The 23,547-nt window shown below is 33.2% G+C and overlaps 1 protein-coding gene across 1 annotated transcript; it reads left to right on the top strand.

Moving 5' to 3' along the window:
* Nucleotides 1-11,595: 11,595 nt before the first annotated feature.
* On the top strand, nucleotides 11,596-12,743 carry LOC139855590 (flavonol 3-sulfotransferase-like). The gene has a single exon (XM_071844830.1). It carries the CDS (start codon nucleotides 11,619-11,621, stop codon nucleotides 12,561-12,563), a length of 945 nt encoding a protein of 314 aa, XP_071700931.1. The 5' UTR covers nucleotides 11,596-11,618; the 3' UTR covers nucleotides 12,564-12,743.
* The last annotated feature ends 10,804 nt before the right edge of the window (nucleotides 12,744-23,547 follow it).

Genomic DNA, 23,547 nt, shown 5'->3' with positions numbered 1-23,547 from the left:
ATGTACAAGGATCTCAAGAAACATTTTTGGTGGCCGGGTATGAAAGCCGATGTTGCTAAATACGTAGGAGAATATTTGACGTGTTCTAAGGTCAAAGCTGAGCATCAGAAACCATCAGGTCTACTTCAACAACCCGAAATCCCGGAATAGAAATGGGAAAACATTACCATGGATTTCATCACTAAATTGCCAAGGACTGCAAGTGGTTTTGATACTATTTGGGTAATAGTTGATCGTCTCACCAAATCAGCACACTTCCTGCCAATAAGAGAAGATGACAAGATGGAGAAGTTAGCACGACTGTATTTGAAGGAAGTCGTCTCCAGACATGGAATACCAATCTCTATTATCTCTGATAGGGATGGCAGATTTATTTCAAGATTCTGGCAGACATTACAGCAAGCATTAGGAATTCGTCTAGACATGAGTACCGCCTATCATCCACAAACTTATGGACAGAGTGAAAGGACGATACAAACACTTGAAGACATGCTACGAGCATGTGTTATTGATTTCGGAAACAGTTGGGATCGACATCTACCGTTAACAGAATTTTCCTACAACAACAGCTACCATTCAAGCATTGAGATGGCGCCGTTTGAAGCACTTTATGGTAGAAAGTGTAGGTCTATGATTTGTTGGAGTGAAGTGGGGGATACACAGATTACGGGTCTGGAGATAATACAAGAAACTACCGAGAAGATCATCCAAATTCAACAACGGTTGAAAACCGCCCAAAGTCGACAAAAGAGCTACGCTGACATTAAAAGAAAAGATATAGAATTTGAAATTGGAGAGATGGTCATGCTTAAAGTTGCACCTTGGAAAGGCGTTGTTCGATTTGGTAAACGAGGGAAATTAAATCCAAGGTATATTGGACCATTCAAGATTATTGATCGTGTCGGGCCAGTAGCTTACCGACTTGAGTTACCTCAACAACTCGCGGCTGTACATAACACTTTCCACGTCTCGAATTTGAAGAAATGTTTTGCTAAAGAAGATCTCACTATTCCGTTAGATGAAATCCAAATCAACGAAAAACTTCAATTTATCGAAGAACCCGTCGAAATAATGGATCGTGAGGTTAAAAGACTTAAGCAAAACAAGATACCAATTGTTAAGGTTCGATGGAATGCTCGTAGAGGACCAGAGTTCACCTGGGAACTAGAAGATCAGATGAAGAAGAAATACCCGCATTTATTTCTAGAAGATACGTCAACACCTCCAACTGCTTAAAATTTCGGGACGAAATTTATTTAACGGGTAGGTACTGTAGTGACCCGAACTTTTCCATGTTTATATATATATTAAATAAAATTGTTATTTACATGATTAAGTGTTTCCAACATGTTAAGAAATCAAACTTGTTAAGACTTGATTAATTGAAATAGGTTTCATATAGACAATTGACCACCCAAGTTGACCGGTGATTCACGAACGTTAAAACTTGTAAAAACTCTACGATGACATATATATGGTTATATATATAGTTAACATGATTTTATTATAAGTATGTATCTCATTAGGTATTTTAACAATGAGTTATATACATAAAAATGAGACTATTAATTTAAGAAACTCGAAAACGATATATATAACGATTATCGTTATAACGTCTTACTAAGTACATATGAATCATATTAAGATATTGATACACTTGGTTAATTATGTTAAATGATAAGTAAATATATTATTAAGTGTATTAACAATGAAATACATATGTAAAAATAAGACTACTAACTTAATGATTTCGAAACGAGACATATATGTAACGATTATCGTTGTAACGACATTTAACTGTATATATATCATACTAAGATATATTATATATCATAATATCATGATAATATAACAATTTAACATCTCATTTGTTATAATAAACAATGGGTTAACAACATTCAACAAGATCGTTAACCTAAAGGTTTCAAAACAACATTTACATGTAACGACTAACGATGACTTAACGACTCAGTTAAAATGTATATACATGTAGTGTTTTAATATGTATTCATACACTTTTGAAAGACTTCAAGACACTTATCAAAATACTTCTACTTAACAAAAATGCTTACAATTACATCCTCGTTCAGTTTCATCAACAATTCTACTCGTATGCACCCGTATTCGTACTCGTACAATACACAGCTTTTAGATGTATGTACTATTGGTATATACACTCCAATGATCAGCTCTTAGCAGCCCATGTGAGTCACCTAACACATTTGGGAACCATCATTTGGCAACTAGCATGAAATATCTCATAAAATTACAAAAATATGACTAATCATTCATGACTTATTTACATGAAAATAAAATTACATATCCTTTATATCTAATCCATACACCAACGACCAAAAACACCTAAAAATACTTTCATTCTTCAATTTTCTTCTTCTAATTGATCTCTCTCAAGTTCTAAGTGTTCTTCATAAATTCCAAAAGTTCTAGTTTCATAAAATCAAGAATACTTCCAAGATTGCAAGTTTACTTCCAAGTTTTCTAAATCCATTCTAAGTAATCATCCAAGATCAAGAAACCTTTGTTACTTACAGTAGGTTATATTTCTAATACAAGGTAATAATCATATTCAAACTTTAATTCAATTTCTATAACTATAACAATCTTATTTCGAGTGGAAATCTTACTTGAAATTGTTTTCTTGTCATGATTCTGCTTCAAGAACTTTCAAGCCATCCAAGGATCTTTTGAAGCTAGATCTATTTTTCTCATTTCCAGTAGGTTTATCCAAGGAACTTGAGGTAGTAATGATGTTCATAACATCATTTGATTCATACATATAAAGCTATCTTATTCGAAGGTTTAAACTTGTAATCACTAGAACATAGTTTAGTTAATTCTAAACTTGTTCGCAAATAAAAGTTAATCCTTTTAACTTGACTTTTAAAATCAACTAGACACATGTTCTATATCTATATGATATGCTAACTTAATGATTTAAAACCTGGAAACACGAAAAACACCGTAAAACTGGATTTACGCCGTCGTAGTAACACCGCGGGCTGTTTTGGGTTAGTTAATTAAAAACTATGATAAACTTTGATTTAAAAGTTTTTATTCTGGGAAAATGATTTTTATTATGAACATGAAACTATATCCAAAAATTATGGTTAAACTCAAAGTGGAAGTATGTTTTCTAAAATGGTCATCTAGACGTCGTTCTTTCGACTGAAATGACTACCTTTAAAAAAATGACTTGTAACTTATTTTTCCGACTATAAACCTATAATTTTTCTGTTTAGATTCATAAAATAGAGTTCAATATGAAACCATAGCAATTTGATTCACTCAAAACGGATTTAAAATGAAGAAGTTATGGGTAAAACAAGATTGGATAATTTTTCTCATTTTAGCTACGTGAAAATTGGTAACAAATCTATTCCAACCATAACTTAATCAACTTGTATTGTATATTATGTAATCTTGAGATACCATAGACACGTATACAATGTTTCGACCTATCATGTCGACACATCTATATATATTTCGGAACAACCATAGACACTCTATATGTGAATGTTGGAGTTAGCTATACAGGGTTGAGGTTGATTCCAAAATATATATAGTTTGAGTTGTGATCAATACTGAGATACGTATACACTGGGTCATGGATTGATTCAAGATAATATTTATCGATTTATTTCTGTACATCTAACTGTGGACAACTAGTTGTAGGTTACTAACGAGGACAGCTGACTTAATAAACTTAAAACATCAAAATATATTAAAAGTGTTGTAAATATATTTTGAACATACTTTGATATATATGTATATATTGTTATAGGTTCGTGAATCAACCAGTGGCCAAGTCTTACTTCCCGACGAAGTAAAAATCTGTGAAAGTGAGTTATAGTCCCACTTTTAAAATCTAATATTTTTGGGATGAGACTACATGCAGGTTTTATAAATGATTTACAAAATAGACACAAGTACGTAAAACTACATTCTATGGTTGAATTATCGAAATCGAATATGCCCCTTTTTATTAAGTCTGGTAATCTAAGAATTAGGGAACAGACACCCTAATTGACGCAAATCCTAAAGATAGATCTATTGGGCCTAACAAACCCCATCCAAAGTACCGGATGCTTTAGTACTTCAAAATTTATATCATATCCGAAGGGTGTCCCGGAATGATGGGGATATTCTTATATATGCATCTTGTTAATGTCGGTTACCAGGTGTTCACCATATGAATGATTTTTATCTCTATGTATGGGATGTGTATTGAAATATGAAATCTTGTGGTCTATTGTTACGATTTGATATATATAGGTTAAACCTATAACTCACCAACATTTTTGTTGACGTTTAAAGCATGTTTATTCTCAGGTGAATACTAAGAGCTTCCGCTGTTGCATACTAAAATAAGGACAAGATTTGGAGTCCATGTTTGTATGATATTGTGTAAAAAATGCATTCAAGAAACTTATTTCGTTGTAACATATTTGTATTGTAAACCATTATGTAATAGTCGTGTGTAAACATGATATTTTAGATTATCATTATTTGATAATCTACGTAAAGATTTTTAAACCTTTATTGATGAAATAAAGGTTATGGTTTGTTTTAAAATGAATGCAGTCTTTGAAAAATGTCTCATATAGAGGTCAAAACCTCGCAACGAAATCAATTAATATGGAACGTTTTTAATCAATAAGAACGGGACATTACATAACGAACCCCATCCAAAGTACCGGATGCTTTAGTACTTCGAATTCGTTTTTATCATGTTCGAAGGATTTCCCGGAATGATAGGGGATATTCTTATATGCATCTTGTTAATGTCGGTTACCAGGTGTTCACCATATGAATGAATTTTATCTCTATGTATGGGATGTATATTGAAATATGAAATCTTGTGGTCTATTATTATGATTTGATAATATATAGGTTAAACCTATAACTCACCAACATTTTTATTGACGTTTTAAGCATGTTTATTCTCAGGTGATTATTAAGAGTTTCCGCTGTTGCATACTAAAATAAGGACAAGATTTGGAGTCCATGCTTGTATGATATTATGTAAAAACTGCATTCAAGAAACTTATTTTTGATGTAATATGTTCTTATTGTAAACCATTATGTAATGGTCGTGTGTAAACGGTATATTTTAGATTATCATTATTTGATAATCTACGTAATGTTTTTTTTAAACCTTTATCGATAAAATAAAGGTTATGGTTGTTTTAAAAATGAATGCAGTCTTTGAAAAACGTCTCATATAGAGGTCAAAACCTCGCGACGAAATCAATTAATATGGAACGTTTATAATCAATATGAACGGGACATTTCACAAATAATCCAGCGAGCCCATCATCTCATTCTCACTCTACTAACGTGAGCACATCTCTTCACAATCAATCCACAAACATCCCCAGCCCAACATCATCTTCACCTAGTTTCGAGCCCACCAACCAACAGCCTACTTCGACTACACCAAACTCACCAACTTCACAAAATAATATGCCTGTTCCTCCTATTCGTTCGATCCATACCCGTAGCATGTCAGGTATTGTAAAACCCAAAATACAATTTAATCTCTCCACCACAACTTCTTTATCTCCTCTTTCATCTAATCCCAAAGAAGCCATTGTCGATCCCAATTGGAAACGTGCTATGGCCGACGAATATAAGGCTTTAATGGATAATAATACTTGGCTTCTTATACCACGTTTATCTAACATGCAGGTTATTAGATCTATGTGGATTTTCAAGCATAAAATGAAGTCGGATGGTACTTTTGAAAAGTATAAAGCTCGTTTGGTTGGGGATGGTCGTTCACAACATATCGGTATTGATTGTCACGAGACATTTAGCCCGGTAGTAAAATCGGCTACTATTCGCATGGTTCTTAGTATTGCAGTTTCAAAGTCATGGCAAATACATCAATTAGATGTCAAAAATGCTTTCTTGCATGGCAATCTCACCGAAACGGTATACATGTATCAACCCTTTGGTTTTCGCGATCCGAAACATCCTGATCATGTGTGGCTCTTAAAGCGTTCCCTATATGGTTTAAAGCAAGCTCCCCGAGCTTGGTATCAACGCTTTGCCGATTATTCTAAAAAGATTGGATTCGTGCATAGCAAATGTGATCATTCACTTTTTATTTTTCATCATGGCAACGACATTGCGTATCTACTTTTATACGTTGACGACATTGTCCTCACCACTTCAAATGACAAGCTACGACAACGTCTCTTATCCCTTCTATCTAGTGAATTTGCCATGAAGGACTTAGGTCCATTACATTCGTTATTGGTCATTTCAGTTACTCGATCCTCGAGTGGTTTATTTTTAAGTCAAGAAGCTTACGCAAGATCTATCGTTGAAAAATCAGGACTTACGGGATGCAATACAGTTTCAACTCCCGTGGATACAAACTGCAAAATGAGTAACAAACAAGGTAAACCCTATGCCGATTCTACTAAGTATCGCAGTTTAGCTGGTGCCTTACAATAGTTGACTTTCACTCGACCCGATATATCTTACGTCGTACAACAGATTAGCTTACACATGCATGATCCTAAGGATGTCCATATGAATGATTTGAAACGTATTATTCAGTATGTACAGGGAACTTTAGCATTCGGGTTACATGTTAATCGTTCAAGTTCTACTAATCTTGTCGCATACACGGACGCGGATTGGGGTGGATGCCCCGACACAAGACGTTCAACATCAGGATATTGTGTCTACTTTGGTGACAATCTAATTTCTTGGTCGTCAAAACGCCAAACTACTCTCTCGTTCAAGTGTCGAAGCCTAGTATCGGGGAGTTGCAAACGTCGTGGCCGAGTCTTGTTGGCTTCGGAATCTTTTACTTGAATTACACAGTTCGTTTGCTAAGGCTACCCGTGTTTTTTGTGACAATCTCAGTGCTATTTATCTTTCGGGAAATCTGGTTCATCATCAAAGAACAAAACATATTGAGCTAGACATTCATTTCATTCGGGAAAAAGTTGCCAAAGGTCATGTTCGCATATTACATGTTCCAACACGCTATCAGATCGCTGACATTTTTACAAAAGGTCTACCACGCCTATTGTATGAAGAATTTCGTTCCAGTCTCTGCGTTTCGTTATCGAAGGCTTCGACTGCGGGGGAGTAATAGCCGAATATTATGTATAGATAACAGTTGTATACCAAATCATGTATATAGATAAAGATAGCCATATATATATATATATATATATATATATATATATATATATATATATATATATATATATATATTCCATAAATAATGGAATATTAATTAGAAATAGCAGATTGCATTCTTGTATATATAGGGAGGATTGTGATATGAATAAGACACGAAACATAATTCATTCAATATCCATTTAAGTTTTGCTCATCCATATCCATATCCATATCCATATCCATATCCATATCCATTTAATTCAGTTCATTAGCCATATCCATATCCGATGGATTAAGCGGGTTAATGGATGTCCGTTGGATATTAAATGAAATGTTAATCTAATGACAATTTTATCAATTTAATGTAGATTATAACAAATGTAAATATTTAATCGCCATGTTTTTGATTTGTTACACATGTTTTAATTACAATTGTCGCAGATTGTGAATTTAATTGAGCAAAATACATTATAATATAAGTAAATATACGTTTAAACCGATCTAAATATGTAACTTTGAATATTGCTAGTAACAATTTAATAATTGTGACAATCACAACCCTTATTTTTATCAATATTTTAAGAATTTGTAGGTTATATATATATATATATATATATATATATATATATATATATATATATATATCAATATGTAGATGTATATGCATATATTTTAGTATATATATATATATATATATATATATATATATATATATATATATATATATATATATAGATGTATTTCGGGTGATAATAGATATATCCAGTGTTGTAAAAAACCCGATTACTAGCCGATTAATCCCCGATTAATCATTTTTAAGAGCAATCCGTTCCGATTTCCAAAAATTCGTTTAATTAAACGGTCAACGTCAATTGATGGGTCAAAATCGAATTGGGTAATCAAAGTCGGTTCAAGTAAAAATAGTTAACATTTTAACATGAATTTAAACTAGAAGTTTATAGTTATTGAGCAAAATGGATCATTTTAGACAATTATGTTAAAGTTCATTTTTATATTTATGGTTTTTTTTTCTTCTATATTTACACATATAATTTTTAAAATTTAAAATTTAAATATATAAAGTACAATCCGATTAATCCCCGAATTACCGATTAATCCTTCTAAAGTCTCAACCGATTAATCCCCGAATAGCGAGTTTTGCAACCTTGGATATATCCGTGGATGATAAATTGTCATCCATATCCGCTCCACGAAATATTTAGATCATCCATATTCATATCCATATCCGTTAGTCGTCCATTTACATCATTCATATCCATTATAAATGAATTGGATCGGGTGGATATCCATGGATGAAACATCCATTGACATCCCTAGATGTGACGATCCTAGAGGGGTAGATGTTCATAGGCTCTACAAGATTGTTATTTTCGAATAAGATTCATTTTGTGCCTATAAATTGTAACTCTAACAACTATGTAACATGTACCTTTGAAATTTAATAAGAATTCCTCTTAATTGACCGTGGACTAAATCAATAACAACATTATATTCTTGTTGTCTTTACATTTCTTGTATTTATTTTGCATGTTTACTTTGGTACTCGATTATTATCGGTGCTTTCAATAATAAGGAGTGTGATCAGGTCTTGTTGGATCTCCCAAATTTCTAACATTATTATTAAAGAGATATTAAGTTCTCTCAGGTTTCTCACTTTGTGATATAGGTCCCAAACCATTCAAAGATAATAATGCATGCATCAATGTATATTTATTATCCTTTTCCACACCACACGTAAATCTTTAAAAGCATAGGCCGGTCTCAAGTGATATGAACGATTCAAAAATATCAATCCATGTATCATTTTTTTATTTTTATTTTTATTTTTTTGTAAACAAACGTGATATCACTATTATTATGATAGATCTATAACAAAAGCGTCTATATCTTGAACACTTACCCACCGACATATATTTCCGACCAATCACTTGGTCATCCTGTTTAAAACTCGCAAGTATCAATCTTCCCCGTTTCATTGTCGACTTCCAAACGGATGTGTTCCCGTTTGTTACCGCTCTGCCCTAAAATGAGAGAAACCACCCTCTCGAGCTCCCGTAACAAACAATCATCTCCGAAAATCCAGCTCGTATCGACCGAAGTTTCACGAGACAAACTGTCTCGCACTCGTGTCATCAAGCCCAAAAAGTTCATCCAAAAACTGCCCAAAAACCGAAAATCTATATCCGAAAGTACAACGATACGATCAACACTAAAATTTTACCATGCTTAGATCCGTACGTGTAGCAACTCCAGTCCAAATTTAAGCTCGATTCAACGGTAGACCAACCGACAATCATTTTTCTCTCACAGTTGCGGAATCAAACCCTAAATAATTTTCCTGTCTGGCCGCAACTTCGATATATCATATCTCCCAATTGAACGACAAAATCATAATAAATTTTGATTGCGTTTATATCTGTGTGTCTACTAACTACAGTAATGGCAATCTCACGATTAACGAACCCGATACGAGTTTTTCTCACAGAAACTCCTGAACCTTCGAATTTGTTAGTTCAATCATTTCTTCGCATGAGATTGCGATGAACAAGAAGTCAGACCCGACACTCAGATCTCCAAAAATCTCTCCTACAACAAACCCATCGACCGACTTTTGACTCCGTAACCTTCCTTGAAAAATCACCATCATAATGCGCACCGTTACATCATAACCCGCCAAAATATTCGATAAACATGGTGTGGTCAATCCCCCTGGATACATAAACATACCCCTAAGTTTACCACAATTAACTAAGTCACCTGGTCTCGGTACATGTTGCACAACAAAACTCTAGTCGTCGTTTTTAACTCGATGATAACTGGATCATCATTCCATCGTAAACCATGCTTTCAACCCACCATCGTGCATGATCTTCAAGCTCTGATACCAGCTGTTAGGATTTTTTAGTGGACACTAACAAAAACATGTGATTATGGTATCGTCAATCGAATTTTTGACTTAAAGGTTATGTTTTTGAAGTGGCATTGTAGTTCCAGTACGTTGCATGAAAAAGTTCAGAGAACAAGTATAACCAGCCTTGGAAAGGCCGGTTTTGTCCACGTCACCATAAACCGGTCTTGGCAAGACTGGTTTATCCTACATGACATCCACCTAACTTATCCGGTTCGCATTTTCGTGAACCAAATGAAAACCGCCATTCCGAAGATCGGGTTGTCTACGTGTCATCTTTATGTTTGAAAACACGTCTACCAAAATGACAACACACCTAAAGTTAATTAGCATGTCTACTGAAATGACTAGACTTGAGTGAACATGCCTTATATCAAGTTCGCATGTCTACTTTATATTTAAATGCATGTCTACAAGTATAATAAGGCCACTCCCTCATCATCTTAATCTTCCACATCAGCGCCACATCAACACCAATATCCTATAACTAACTCATAATTAAACACTCCCTATAATGGCTAAAACAATACTCCTCTTAATATACAACGTACAAGCAATAAAGCATCAAGTCCAACAATAAAAAGCCAATGGACCCACAATTCCTATAACTAAACTTAAAACTTCCATTAAATCCATGGTGAATGCGGGTAACTAAAGCGGGTAATGAACCCATGCCTATGGTTAGTTACGGGTAATGACGGATAATGTGCGGGTAACGGACGGGTAACTAACGATAGGGGGTGGTATAAGAAAACAATGTTTAGTATTTTTATATATGATCCACCGAGTATAATACAAATAGACAACAACTACACTAATCATATTTTTAAACTAAAATGACTAGTCACTTAAAGTTTCACCTTTATGTCACACTCTTGTAGACCTTTTCTTTTTAATCATTGGTAAAGTAGACAAACCAACCTTGTGAATGTCGGTTTTCAATTGGTTCATAAAAAGCAAACTAGATATGCTATATGGATGTCACGTAGGACAAACCGGTCTTGTCAAGACCGATTTATGGTAATATGGACAAAATCGGTATTCCCAAAGCCGGTTATACTGGTTTCATAAACTTCATGCATGTAAAATTGCAAATATGTGTTCTACAAACTTGATCTAGAAATATACCATTTGGTCGATTCATCGTCAATCACAAAATCCACGAATGACAAATATATAAAATAAAGCAAAATCGATAAACGGCAAAAGAATTTAACGTGGTTATATCTCAACTCTTAACATGAAGATGGGTTTAATCACGAGCGCAAATCACAAATAATTTTAATTTTTGTGGACAATGTTACAAAAGTCTATGGTACATTACAAGTCTATGGTACGTTATACTCCGTAAGACCGTAAACACATCTTTTCTATATATATATATATATATATATATATATATATATATATATATATATATATATATATATATATATATATATATATATATATCCTCTCTCTGTCTAGTTTTAATTAAATCCCACTCTGCTTTTCAAAAAACAATAAATTAATCCCACTCTTCAACATGGAAGAATTGAAGATACTTCCTCAATGTCAACATAGTTGCAGCTGGTTAAAAGACAAGTTAACTTGGTACAAAAAACAAGATTTTTGGAACACTCAAAAGTTGCATTTAGGATCAATTTTGGCTCAAGAAAATTTCAAGGCTGAACCAAGTGACTTAATGTTATGCAGCCTTCCTAAAAGTGGTACAACCTGGGTTAAGGCTTTATCTTTCGCCATTTTAACCCGACAACAGTTTGATGAATCCACAACTCCTTTACGCACAACCTTTCCTCATGACGTCATTCCTTCCATAGAGGAAGATCTTGAAAAAATTAACAAGGTCAACCGTAACGAGCTGACATCATCAGCCCCTTTAATGATGTCATCACACCTTCCTTACACTTGTTTGCCAGAATCAGTCATATCTTCAAACTGCAAAATTATTTACATATATCGAAATGTGAAAGATGTTATAGTTTCTCACTACCATTTCCTTAGAGAAATATTCAAAGTAGCGATTGAAGAAGCACCGTTCGATGATGCATTTGAAGAATTTTGTGAAGGCATTTCGTTATATGGACCGTACTGGAACCATATATTGGGATACTGGAAAGCAAGCCTTGAAAGGCCAGGGCGAATACTTTTTTTGAAATACGAGGACCTGAAACGGGACCCTACGGCTAGTGTTAAGACACTTGCCGAGTTCCTTGGTAACCGTTTTTCGGATGAAGAAGTGGGAAAGGGTGTGGTTGAAAGTATAATTAAGTTGTGCAGTTTTGAAAAGATGAAAAACTTGGATGTCAATAAAACAGGATTACGTCATAATCGTGAAAGAAAATTTTATTTCAGGAAGGGTAAGGATGGAGATTGGGAGAATTATTTCACACGTGAGATGAAAGAAAAGATTGATGGTATAATACATGAGAAACTGATCAGTAGCGGCGTTGATTTAGTTGTGACGTAATAATCAACAACAACAACAACAATTCAGGTTATTCGGTCGATCAAAAGTCATTGATCGAAAGTTTACTAATTTAAATAAATAATTAAGGTCCATGTTCAGTACTATTTGAATAATCATCGCACTCGTCCAAGTGGCTGATGACGAAAGTGTTTGTGTTTTAAGGATATATGTGTAAAATATGTGTGATGTATAATAACGAGTTGGGTACCTCGAGTTGCGACGGAGAACGTTAGGTAAATTCGATTGAGAAAAATGAGGAAAAAATAAAAACAAATATTAATAAATTGAAATGGTTAAGAAAACAAAAGTTCTCAAATAAAAAAACCAAATAATAACAATTATATATATATATATATATATATATATATATATATATATATATATATATATATATATATATATATATACTAATAGACAAAACACTGTTTCACTATTCACAAATAGTAACCAGGGGTATTTTTGTCATTTCATCTTTTTTTTGTCCCCGATAAAATAAGCAACTTTCGTAAGAATCAACCCTTCAATGTTATCAAAAGATGTCGAAAAGAATACTTTTTTACAAAAAAACTACTAACTTTTTTTTTTCTTCCTCAACTATAAAAGAGGTGTTGAAATTTTTTTTTTTTTTACAAAATAGATAAAAACTTTTTTTTTTAACTCGCATTCTAAACGGAGCCCCCGGCGCGAAGCGAGGGCTTCACAACTAGTTAAAAATAACAGCAACATAATGAGTAGAGCTTTGAGAAGCCGTGATGGGCGTCGAAGTACCAATAAAAAATGAACTAAATACTCTAGACTAGCTAAGGTAAGTAGGATTCGTTCCACGGGAGATTGTGGTCAAAAGCAAGCAATTCTCAGGGTTTGATTTTGATTAACTAAGTGTATTAAGAATTTTGGTTGTTTGATTAAAACTAATTGCAAAATATTAATGATACTAACTTAAGAAATTATAACTAACAAGAACAAGAAATCGCAAACGAGTAATTAAATAAGAATTGTAAACAAGATGAGAAAATGTATCTCTTCCGAATCCTAATTGCTATCAATCAAACCAATGAGTTCTGAGTATTAATTTGCAATCTTTGTTGAAAGAAATTACTTTTGGTACAATTTATGTTGATTACACAATTCGTCTTAATCCCTAACTAATTAACCTTAGGTGGACTCGGTACGAATGGTTAATTAGCAATAAATTGACTTACAATAATCTAAATCAATCAATTAATTTATTAAACCACACTCAAACAAGCATAAATATCAAACCGTCAATTTAATACTCATACCATTGCATAAATTCAAAGGAAATCATGATAAACAATTGTTCAACGGAAAGAATAACCTAACGATTAGCTCATAACTTGAGATAAACAGACAATCAAATAAATAATATATATTCCACCCATCATTCGCATGCAGTGAACAAAAAGATCAAATATACCAAATAGGTAATTGTTAAATAAAACTCACAATAATGAATTAAAAGCTATAAAAAATGACAACCTTTGCTTTCATCCTTGTTGATCGACAGAACCCGAAGGACAGGTCCTTCTGTATTTTTCCTTCCAAGAGTACCCCACCTTTGTTACACCCTTTCTTTTCTTTCTTTCTTTCTTTTGTGCTTATCGACACACAAAACCTACCAGATGGGGGCCACGGCTGCCTTTTAATTTAGGGAAAATTGATTCAAAATGCATGTAACTTTCCACCAATTCCTATTGTATGCATCCATCTTTCAAACCTCCTATTGTATGCATTAAACTTTGTATTTTCTCCTATTGTATGCATCCTGTCACCCTTGTATCAGGTTACCGGTTACTACATGGGTTTTTTTTACGTGGTTGGTCCCTTGACTTAACACTCGTTAAATTTTTCCGTTAAGTCTAAAATTGAATCTTCAATGGTTTAGGTGCAATTTTAATTTCCAAAAATTCAAAGTTTAATTCAAAAATTCAACAAACATAATTGATGAGTTAAACATCATCATCTTAAACTCTTGAACCAATTTTACAAATATTCATTATATCTATAACAATAATTTATTAACTCGATTTGATATGTATTTATTCATCTTAAACTCTTGAAATTCTTGAAGTTCATCATCTTCATTCAGCCTATCAATATTACGAATTCAAAATTCTTTATAAACCCTAATTTGATATGTTTTTTCTCAAATCAAAATCAAGACCTTTAAATCAAAAATTACACTTATAATTACACTTATAATTCAAATAGCTTGACGAGAAGTTTGAAGATGATATCATCTGATCTAGGTGTGGTTCTTTTAGTCTATTTGCTCTTGGAACAATTTCTCAGAACTGTGAATTATCATCCCACTTGGAACAAGTAAACTTTATCGTCAATATTGATGTGAATAAAAAATGTAACGATAGAGGCAAAATCCAAATTCGTTTCAGAATTAGAAACATCAAACCAAATACAATTTCAGAAACATAAACCATCTAACGTGTACATATCTGGGTTTTAAAAAAAATACAAATTCGTTTCAGAATCAGAAACATCGAACCAGAAAATCGCAGATCTGATGGTGGTTGGATTCCGGAGAACCATCGTTCTTGTTCCTGAAAATCGCTTCATCCCTAAATCGTAGATATGTTTAGACTTCTTCAAATAGATTTTTAGATCTAGAGTTGTACTTCTTCAAATCGATTCTCAAAACAATTCTCAGATCTGCTTCTGTTTCTTCTTCACCATACTTCTTCTAATCAGGTGTTTCCACATCGGAGATCATTTTGGAGGTAGTCGTAGACATTTGGTATGCAGCTTGTTTATTTGAAGTTTAGTGATTGTGTTGAATAAAGTGATTTTAATTTGGATGGTGGTTGTAGATTAAGAAAGAAGAATAGTATTTGATTTTTAGGATTTTTGATCTTTAACATTTGTTGAAGATGATCCAGGTTAAAGAAACATAATTGACTGATAATGTAAATGACCAATCTAACTGAGGGATCAATGAAATTAGGTTTTACAAAAATGAGGGACCAATGATGTAAATGTTTAGAAATGGTGACTTGAAGGTAACCTATTATAACAGGTAAAATACATACAATAGGAGAAAATACAAAGTTTAATGCATACAATAGGAGGTTTGAAAGATGGATGCATACAATAGGAATTGGTGGAAAGTTCGATGCATTTTGAATCAATTTTCCCTTTAATTCATGAAACATCTTCTATTTATAATACTCCGTATTCCGTAATGTTTAGGTCTAAGCATTTTATTTTCTTCAGCCTCAAAACTTCAGCCCAAGAATAGCTTAAAGGCCCGAAACCAAATCTTCAAATATAAACAGACCAATATTGGCCCAAGTAAAATTCTGAATCAGTCCATCTAATTTCGTGGGTCTTTTCGAATTTTACAATTCTGATGGCCCCGAATTTCAGAATACATAAAAAATTAAGTTTGTAGCTCTTTGAAGTACGGACGTTTGGCAATCTGATTCTCCTCAAATGGAGGTCGTATGCTCAAGTTATGACCAAAACTGTAACAGCGCACATGAGTCGATATTTTCAGCATTTTCAACATCTTTTATCTTCTTTTCGCACATTCTTCTTCAATACTTGATATATATGAAAACTCATAAAAACACTTTGTTTCGACCATTAAAATCACATAAAACTCTTATCATTAATAACCATTCCGAGCATAAATTAGGGACCGATCAAGCCGTTAAGATTCCGGTTGCGCGGGTCGATTGCCAAGGGGCAATATGATGAATTTGCAGAGCTATGAAAGTATTTGTTGATATGAATGTGTGTGTGAAAACCCATGTGAATGACGATTTGTTAAAAGGGTTTTATGCTCTATTTATAGCTATCTTTGTCTTGTAGTACATTGTAATAAGGCAAAGAAAAGCAGGTTAAAGCTGAAAAGTTGCAAGTGGTTCCCGCGCAGTCTGTTAGTTGTTTGTGACAATCGTCCTGCAAACTGCAATGCTTTCTGTTGATCTTACAGTGTTGGGATCGTGCCAACCACATGTGGTGTCTTACTTATGGTTACAGTGTTGGGATCGTGCCAACCACATGTGGTGTCTTACTTATGGTTTGTGCCTTGCTCGTAAACTGTACGTTGTACTATTTAGTTCAGTTTTTTGGCAATGCTAGTTTAGCGTTCATGATGTTGCATTAATGTGCGCGCCCACTTATGGCGTAAACGGGTTATGGGCACGTCATGCTTTATGGCGCATCATCATGTATGTAAGCATGGGTGACATATTTATGCTTTTTGCTTAATATTCCATAGATAGATAGATTATACCTTGTTCGACACGTGTGATATTATACCTTGTTCGACACGTGTGATGCGTGTATATGGAGTGTGCGAGTATGCGCATCATTAGTAGTGCAACTTGATTTATGAAAGTCTATTTGTTGACTCATATATGAATTTCAAGGACATGAATGTCGTGTCATGTAATGTAGTTGTACTAGCTCCGGAGAGTTTGTTAAACAATCTAAAAAATATAAAAAAAAAATCGACACCAAAAATCTAAATTTTAATGCCGTTTAGCTTGAGTTCTTTTATACAAGGAAGTCATGGCCCATCCGCCCATGGGAGATGCCTCAGGTTCTATTAGTTTTATTGTTTGTCACTTGAAAGACCTTTTACTTCAAGTTTGAAGTCGATGTAAATAGACTGAACAAGTTTATGTCTAAATTTAAGTTCTCGCTATTATAATATATGATTTTATGCATAATTATATACTCTTCACTTGTTTCATTCGTAATTATGCCTATTATTATCCTTAAACAATCATTTAATAACCCTATTACTAAAACAATTTATACCACTGTAGAGATTAAAGAGAAGAGATCAGATTGCAAAAAAGATAACTTATTTTTTTTATTCTTTTATTTTTTATCCAAAGTTCTGTTTACGGCACAAGTGTTGCTGCATCACATCCGTCAAGCGGGTTACAAACAAATGGTAAAATTAATTTGTATTTAATCAAGATCATTAGAAATTTTTTTAGCTTTGAGCCTTTAGCAACTCCTTGACAACTACAAAAGTGGTTAACACACACCACTTTCTCAGGACAATATGTATGCAAAACCTTGAGAGCAGATTTTTTTTTTTTTTTCGGCGAAAAAACATAAAACTTCATTAAAACAAGGAAACTTCAACAAAAATTGAAGCCCAAATAACATACAACCAAAGTCAACCGAGCTTAAAACAAAAACTACAAACCAACAAGCTCGAACCTAAACAAAAGACCTAAACAACAAAATAGAAAAATGACCACGATACAAAAAACAAGGAAGATCGAGATATAGAGGGTGACCAATCAAACGTATGACGGACGATTAGCAACCATCTAAACGCCGACAACATTAAACGTCTTTAATGAATTCACCGAACTTTTCCATCTCAGCCCCTTGCACCCGACGTCTTCTTCTCGAACCCCTCCCTTTAGTTGTATTTGGGGGAGCCACATATGATGAGGATGAATTGGCATCTACACTCTCGGACTTGGCAACCATATTGTTCATCATAGTTACAAAGGCGGCGAGTGGTTCATCCGATCTCGAAACAGTGATCATATTTCATAAGTATTACGGAGTATTTGATAAATATTTGAAAATTATTAATAAAATTATCAGATTGTTCAAGATATTTCATAAGTATTACGGAGTATTTGATAAATATTTGAAAATTATTAATAAAATTGTAAAATGTTACAACTGATTGCATTTAATCAAGATGATTAGGAATTGTTTTAAGCTTTACGCCTTCAGCATCAAATCGACAACTACACCAGTGATTATAACACACTGCTTCAGCAGGACAATGAAGAGGCCAACAATCTTCCTCTTCGTTACATCTAACCATTTGAGCGAATGGTTGGATACTCATCGTACCTGTCACAACGAATAAATAATTTAATAAATTAATAAATACTGTAATTATGAATAACACAATAAAAGTTATGTGCACGAGTGTATGTACACATTCCTTTTTGTGAAAATACATGCACACGTGTGTCCGAACTGTTGGGAAATTACGGTCTCACTAATTCCCACCACCCAGCCCAACAATAATAGTAAAGAAATAAGAACAATACACAACACAAGATTTAACGTGGAAACTCCAAAACAGGAGAAAAACCACCGGCCCCCAAAGAGAGAAAATACACTATATCACAAATTGTTACAATGATATAGACGACTCTCTTAAGCCAACTACACTCTCCAAAATATTTAACTAATACAACTCTCAAACAAGGGTAAGAAAGAAAGAAATAATCAAATACTTAAAGTGTATTGATTGGTGCAATTTGGAAGTGAGGCTTAACACTCCTTTTATAACCAAGTCACCCCCTTCCCACTTCTTCCTCCCACCTATGTGGGATAACATCCATTCACAAATACAAAACAACCATATCCATTTCTTCTAACCAAAACTATAACCAACAAATCTCCACCTTTTGGATAGAAGAAGATAACCATGCTTCCACTTTGCAAAAGAAACCGACGTAGATGCTTCCTCGACGACAACTTCAAGATCCTCATCTTCATGCCGCTGATATTACCTCTAACCCAAGAAATAAAATTTGCATCTTCATCGAACATTGTCAAGACCCGACAATCATTGTCATAACAGACAATCATAACTCTAAACAGAATTATCATACTCCACCATAAAGAGTATAGCACTTAGAATATCACATTCCAAGCATTTTATATCGGCACATGTTGTATACCCAGCTGAACTGTTATGGTGCAACTTCCTGTTTGGCTTTCCCTGGAAGTTTCATCAGCTACAATATCCGTTTCCACCACACAACCTGCATAAACGCCAAACCAATGCCCATGTGCAATTGTGGAACCGCTAACGAATATCCCTTTCCATGGTGGCGCGGACACACCATGAGGATGACGTGACTTCAGAAGAATTCGTCACTCTCCGTAACGACGGAGACAATGTTAGCATCTTTGGAGCCATTTGCCGGATTAGCTCCACCGAGACAATTAACCCTTACATGTCCAGTCTTCCCGCACTTCCAGCATGTCAGATTCTTTCTAGAGTTTCTCTTCTGCCTATCCGAACACAACAGTACCGTAGCTTCTGATGACGATACTCCGTTACCTTCTAATCTTTTCTCCTCGGATAGGAGCTTGCTAGTAACATCTTCAAACTTCAACGTTTCTTTTCCGTACATTAGAATAGGTTTCATGTGCTCATAGGACGATGATAAAGATAATATCAACCTCAAAGCTTTATCTTCATCATCCGTTTTAACTCCAATAGCCTCCAGTTTCGAAACAATACCGTTAAGAATACTTAGATGATCTGAAATCTTTGAACCCCCATCCATACTGTAGTGACCCGAACTTTTCCATGTTTATATATATATTAAATAAAATTGTTATTTACATGATTAAGTATTTCCAACATGTTAAGCAATCAAACTTGTTAAGACTTGATTAATTGAAATAGGTTTCATATAGACAATTGACCACCCAAGTTGACCGGTGATTCACGAACGTTAAAAACTTGTAAAAACTATATGATGACATATATATGGATATATATATATATATATATATATATATATATATATATATATATATATATATATATATATATATATATATATATATATATAGTTAACATGATATTATGATAAGTAAACATATCATTAAGTATATTAACAATGAACTACATATGTAAAAACAAGACTACTAACTTAATGATTTTGAAACGAGACATATATGTAACGATTATCGTTGTAACGACATTTAAATGTATATATATCATATTAAAATATATTAATATATCATGATAATATAATAATTTAACATCTCATTAGATATAATAAACATTGAGTTAACAACATTTAACAAGATCGTTAACTTAAAGGTTTCAAATCAACATTTACATGTAACGACTAACGATGACTTAACGACTCAGTTAAAATGTATATACATGTAGTGTTTTAATATGTATTCATACACTTTTGAAAGACTTCAAGACACTTATCAAAATACTTTTACTTAACAAAAATGCTTACAATTACATCCTCGTTCAGTTTCATCAACAATTCTACTCGTATGCACCCGTATTCGTACTCGTACAATACACAGTTTTTAGATGTATGTACTATTGGTATATACACTCCAATGATCAGCTCTTAGCAGAATTTGTGAGTCACCTAACACATGTGGGAACCATCATTTGGCAACTAGCATGAAATATATCATAAAATTACAAAAATATGAGTAATCATTCATTACTTATTTACATGAAAACAAAATTACATATCCTTTATATCTAATCCATACACCAACGACCAAAAATACCTACAAACACTTTCATTCTTCAATTTTCTTCATCTAATTGATCTCTCTCAAGTTCTATCTTCAAGTTCTAAGTGTTCTTCATAAATTCTACAAGTTCTAGTTTCATAAAATCAAGAATACTTCCAAGTTTGCTAGCTTACTTCCAATCTTGTAAAGTGATCATCCAACCTCAAGAGATCTTTCTTATTTACAGTAAGATATCTTTCTAATACAAGGTAATACTCATATTCAAACTTTGATTCAATTTCTATAACTATAACAATCTTATTTTGAGTGAAAATCTTACTTGAACTTGTTTTCGTGTCATGATTCTACTTCGAGAACTTTCAAGCCATCCAAGATCCTTTGAAGCTAGACCCATTTGTCTCTTTTCTAGTAGTTTTATCCACAAAACTTGAGGTAGTAATGATGTTCATAACATCATTCGATTCATACATATAAAGCTATCTTATTCGAAGGTTTAAACTTGAAATCACTAGAACATAGTTTAGTTAATTCTAAACTTGTTCGCAAACAAAAGTTAATCCTTATAACTTGACTTTTAAAATCAACTAAACACATGTTATATATCTATATGATATGCTAACTTAATGATTTAAAACCTGAAAACACGAAAAATACCGTAAAACCGGACATACGCCGTCGTAGTAACACCGCGGGCTGTTTTGGGTTTGATAATTAAAAACTATGATAAACTTTGATTTAAAAGTTGTTCTTCTGGGAAAATGATTTTTCTTATGAACATGAAACTATATCCAAAAATCATGGTTAAACTCAAAGTGGAAGTATGTTTTTCAAAATGGTCATCAAGACGTCGTTCTTTCGACTGAAATGACTACCTCTTACAAAAATGACTTGTAACTTATATTTCTGACTATAAACCTATACTTTTTCTATTTAGATTCATAAAATAGAGTTCAATATGAAACCATAGCAATTTTATTCACTCAAAACGGATTTAAAATGAAGAAGTTATGGGTAAAACAAGATTAGATATTTTTTGATTTTTGTAGCTACGGGAAATAGTAACAATTCTATACAAATCATATCCTAGCTAACTTATATTGTATTATACATGTATTCTAATATATTATGTAATCTTGAGATACCATAGACACGTATGCAAATGTTTTGACATATCATATCGACCCATGTATATATATTATTTGGAACAACCATAGACACTCTATATGCAGTAATGTTGGAGTTAGCTATACAGGGTTGAGGTTGATTCCAAAAATATATATACTTTGAGTTATGATCTAGCCTGAGACCTGTATACACTGGGTCGTGGATTGATTCAAGATAATATATATCGATTTATTTCTGTACATCTAACTGTGGACAACTAGTTGTAGGTTACTAACGAGGACAGCTGACTTAATAAACTTAAAACATTAAAACGTATTAAAAATGTTGTAAATATATTTTGAAAATACTTTGATATATATGTACATATTTGTTATAGGTTCGTGAATCGACCAGTGGCCAAGTCTTACTTCCCGACGAAGTAAAAATCTGTGAAAGTGAGTTATAGTCCCACTTTTAAAATCTAATATTTTGGGATGAGAATACATGCAGTTTTATAAATGTTTTACGAAATAGACACAAGTAATTGGAACTACATTATATGGGTGAATGATCGAAGCCGAATATGCCCCTTTTGCTTGGTAACCTAAGAATTAGTAAACCGATCTACTAATTAACGCGAATCCTAAAGATAGATCTATTGGGCCTAACGAACCCCATCCAAAGTACCGGATGCTTTAGTACTTCGAATTCATTTTTATCATGTTCGAAGGATTTCCTGGAATGATAGGGGATATTCTTATATGCATCTTGTTAATGTTGGTTACCATGTGTTCACCATATGAATGAATTTTATCTCTATGTATGGGATGTATATTGAAATATGAAATCTTGTGGTCTATTATTCTGATTTGATAATATATAGGTTAAACCTATAACTCACCAACATTTTTGTTGACGTTTTAAGCATGTTTATTCTCAGGTGATTATTAAGAGCTTCCGCTGTTGCATACTAAAATAAGGACAAGATTTGGAGTCCATGCTTGTATGATATTATGTAAAAACTGCATTCAAGAAACTTATTTTTGATGTAATATATTCTTATTGTAAACCATTATGTAATGGTCGCGTGTAAATGGTATATTTTAGATTATCATTATTTGATAATCTACGTAATGCTTTTTAAACCTTTATCGATAAAATAAAGGTTATGGTTGTTTTAAAAATGAATGCAGTCTTTGAAAAACGTCTCATATAGAGGTCAAAACCTCGCGACGAAATCAATTAATATGGAACGTTTATAATCAATATGAACGGGACATTTCAGTTGGTATCCGAGCGTTGGTCTTAGAGAACCAGAAAATTTGCATTAGTGTGTCTTATCGAGTTTGTTAGGATGCATTAGTGAGTCTGGACTTCGACCGTATTTTCTTTAAAAATGATTGCTTAACATTTTTGTTGGAAACTATATATTATTAACATGTAAATATTATGTGATATAATAATCTCTTAACATATTTGATATTGTGTGATAGATGTGTACCTCTAGCACAAATCCCATTGACTCACCTAATAATAACGAAGAGTCGAATATATATTTGCAAGATTCACAAGTTCCCGAAGAACCGGAAGAAGA

Source organism: Rutidosis leptorrhynchoides, chromosome 6 (assembly GCF_046630445.1).
Source record: "Rutidosis leptorrhynchoides isolate AG116_Rl617_1_P2 chromosome 6, CSIRO_AGI_Rlap_v1, whole genome shotgun sequence".
Taxonomy (NCBI): Eukaryota; Viridiplantae; Streptophyta; class Magnoliopsida; order Asterales; family Asteraceae; genus Rutidosis; species Rutidosis leptorrhynchoides.
The sequence above is the reverse complement of the archived record's forward strand: the minus strand, read 5'-3'. Positions and strand labels throughout refer to the sequence as shown.

Coding starts and splice junctions, on each gene's coding strand:
- LOC139855590 (XM_071844830.1), top strand. CDS start 11,619: ATGGAAGAATTGAAGATACTTCCTCAATGTCAACATAGTTGCAGCTGG.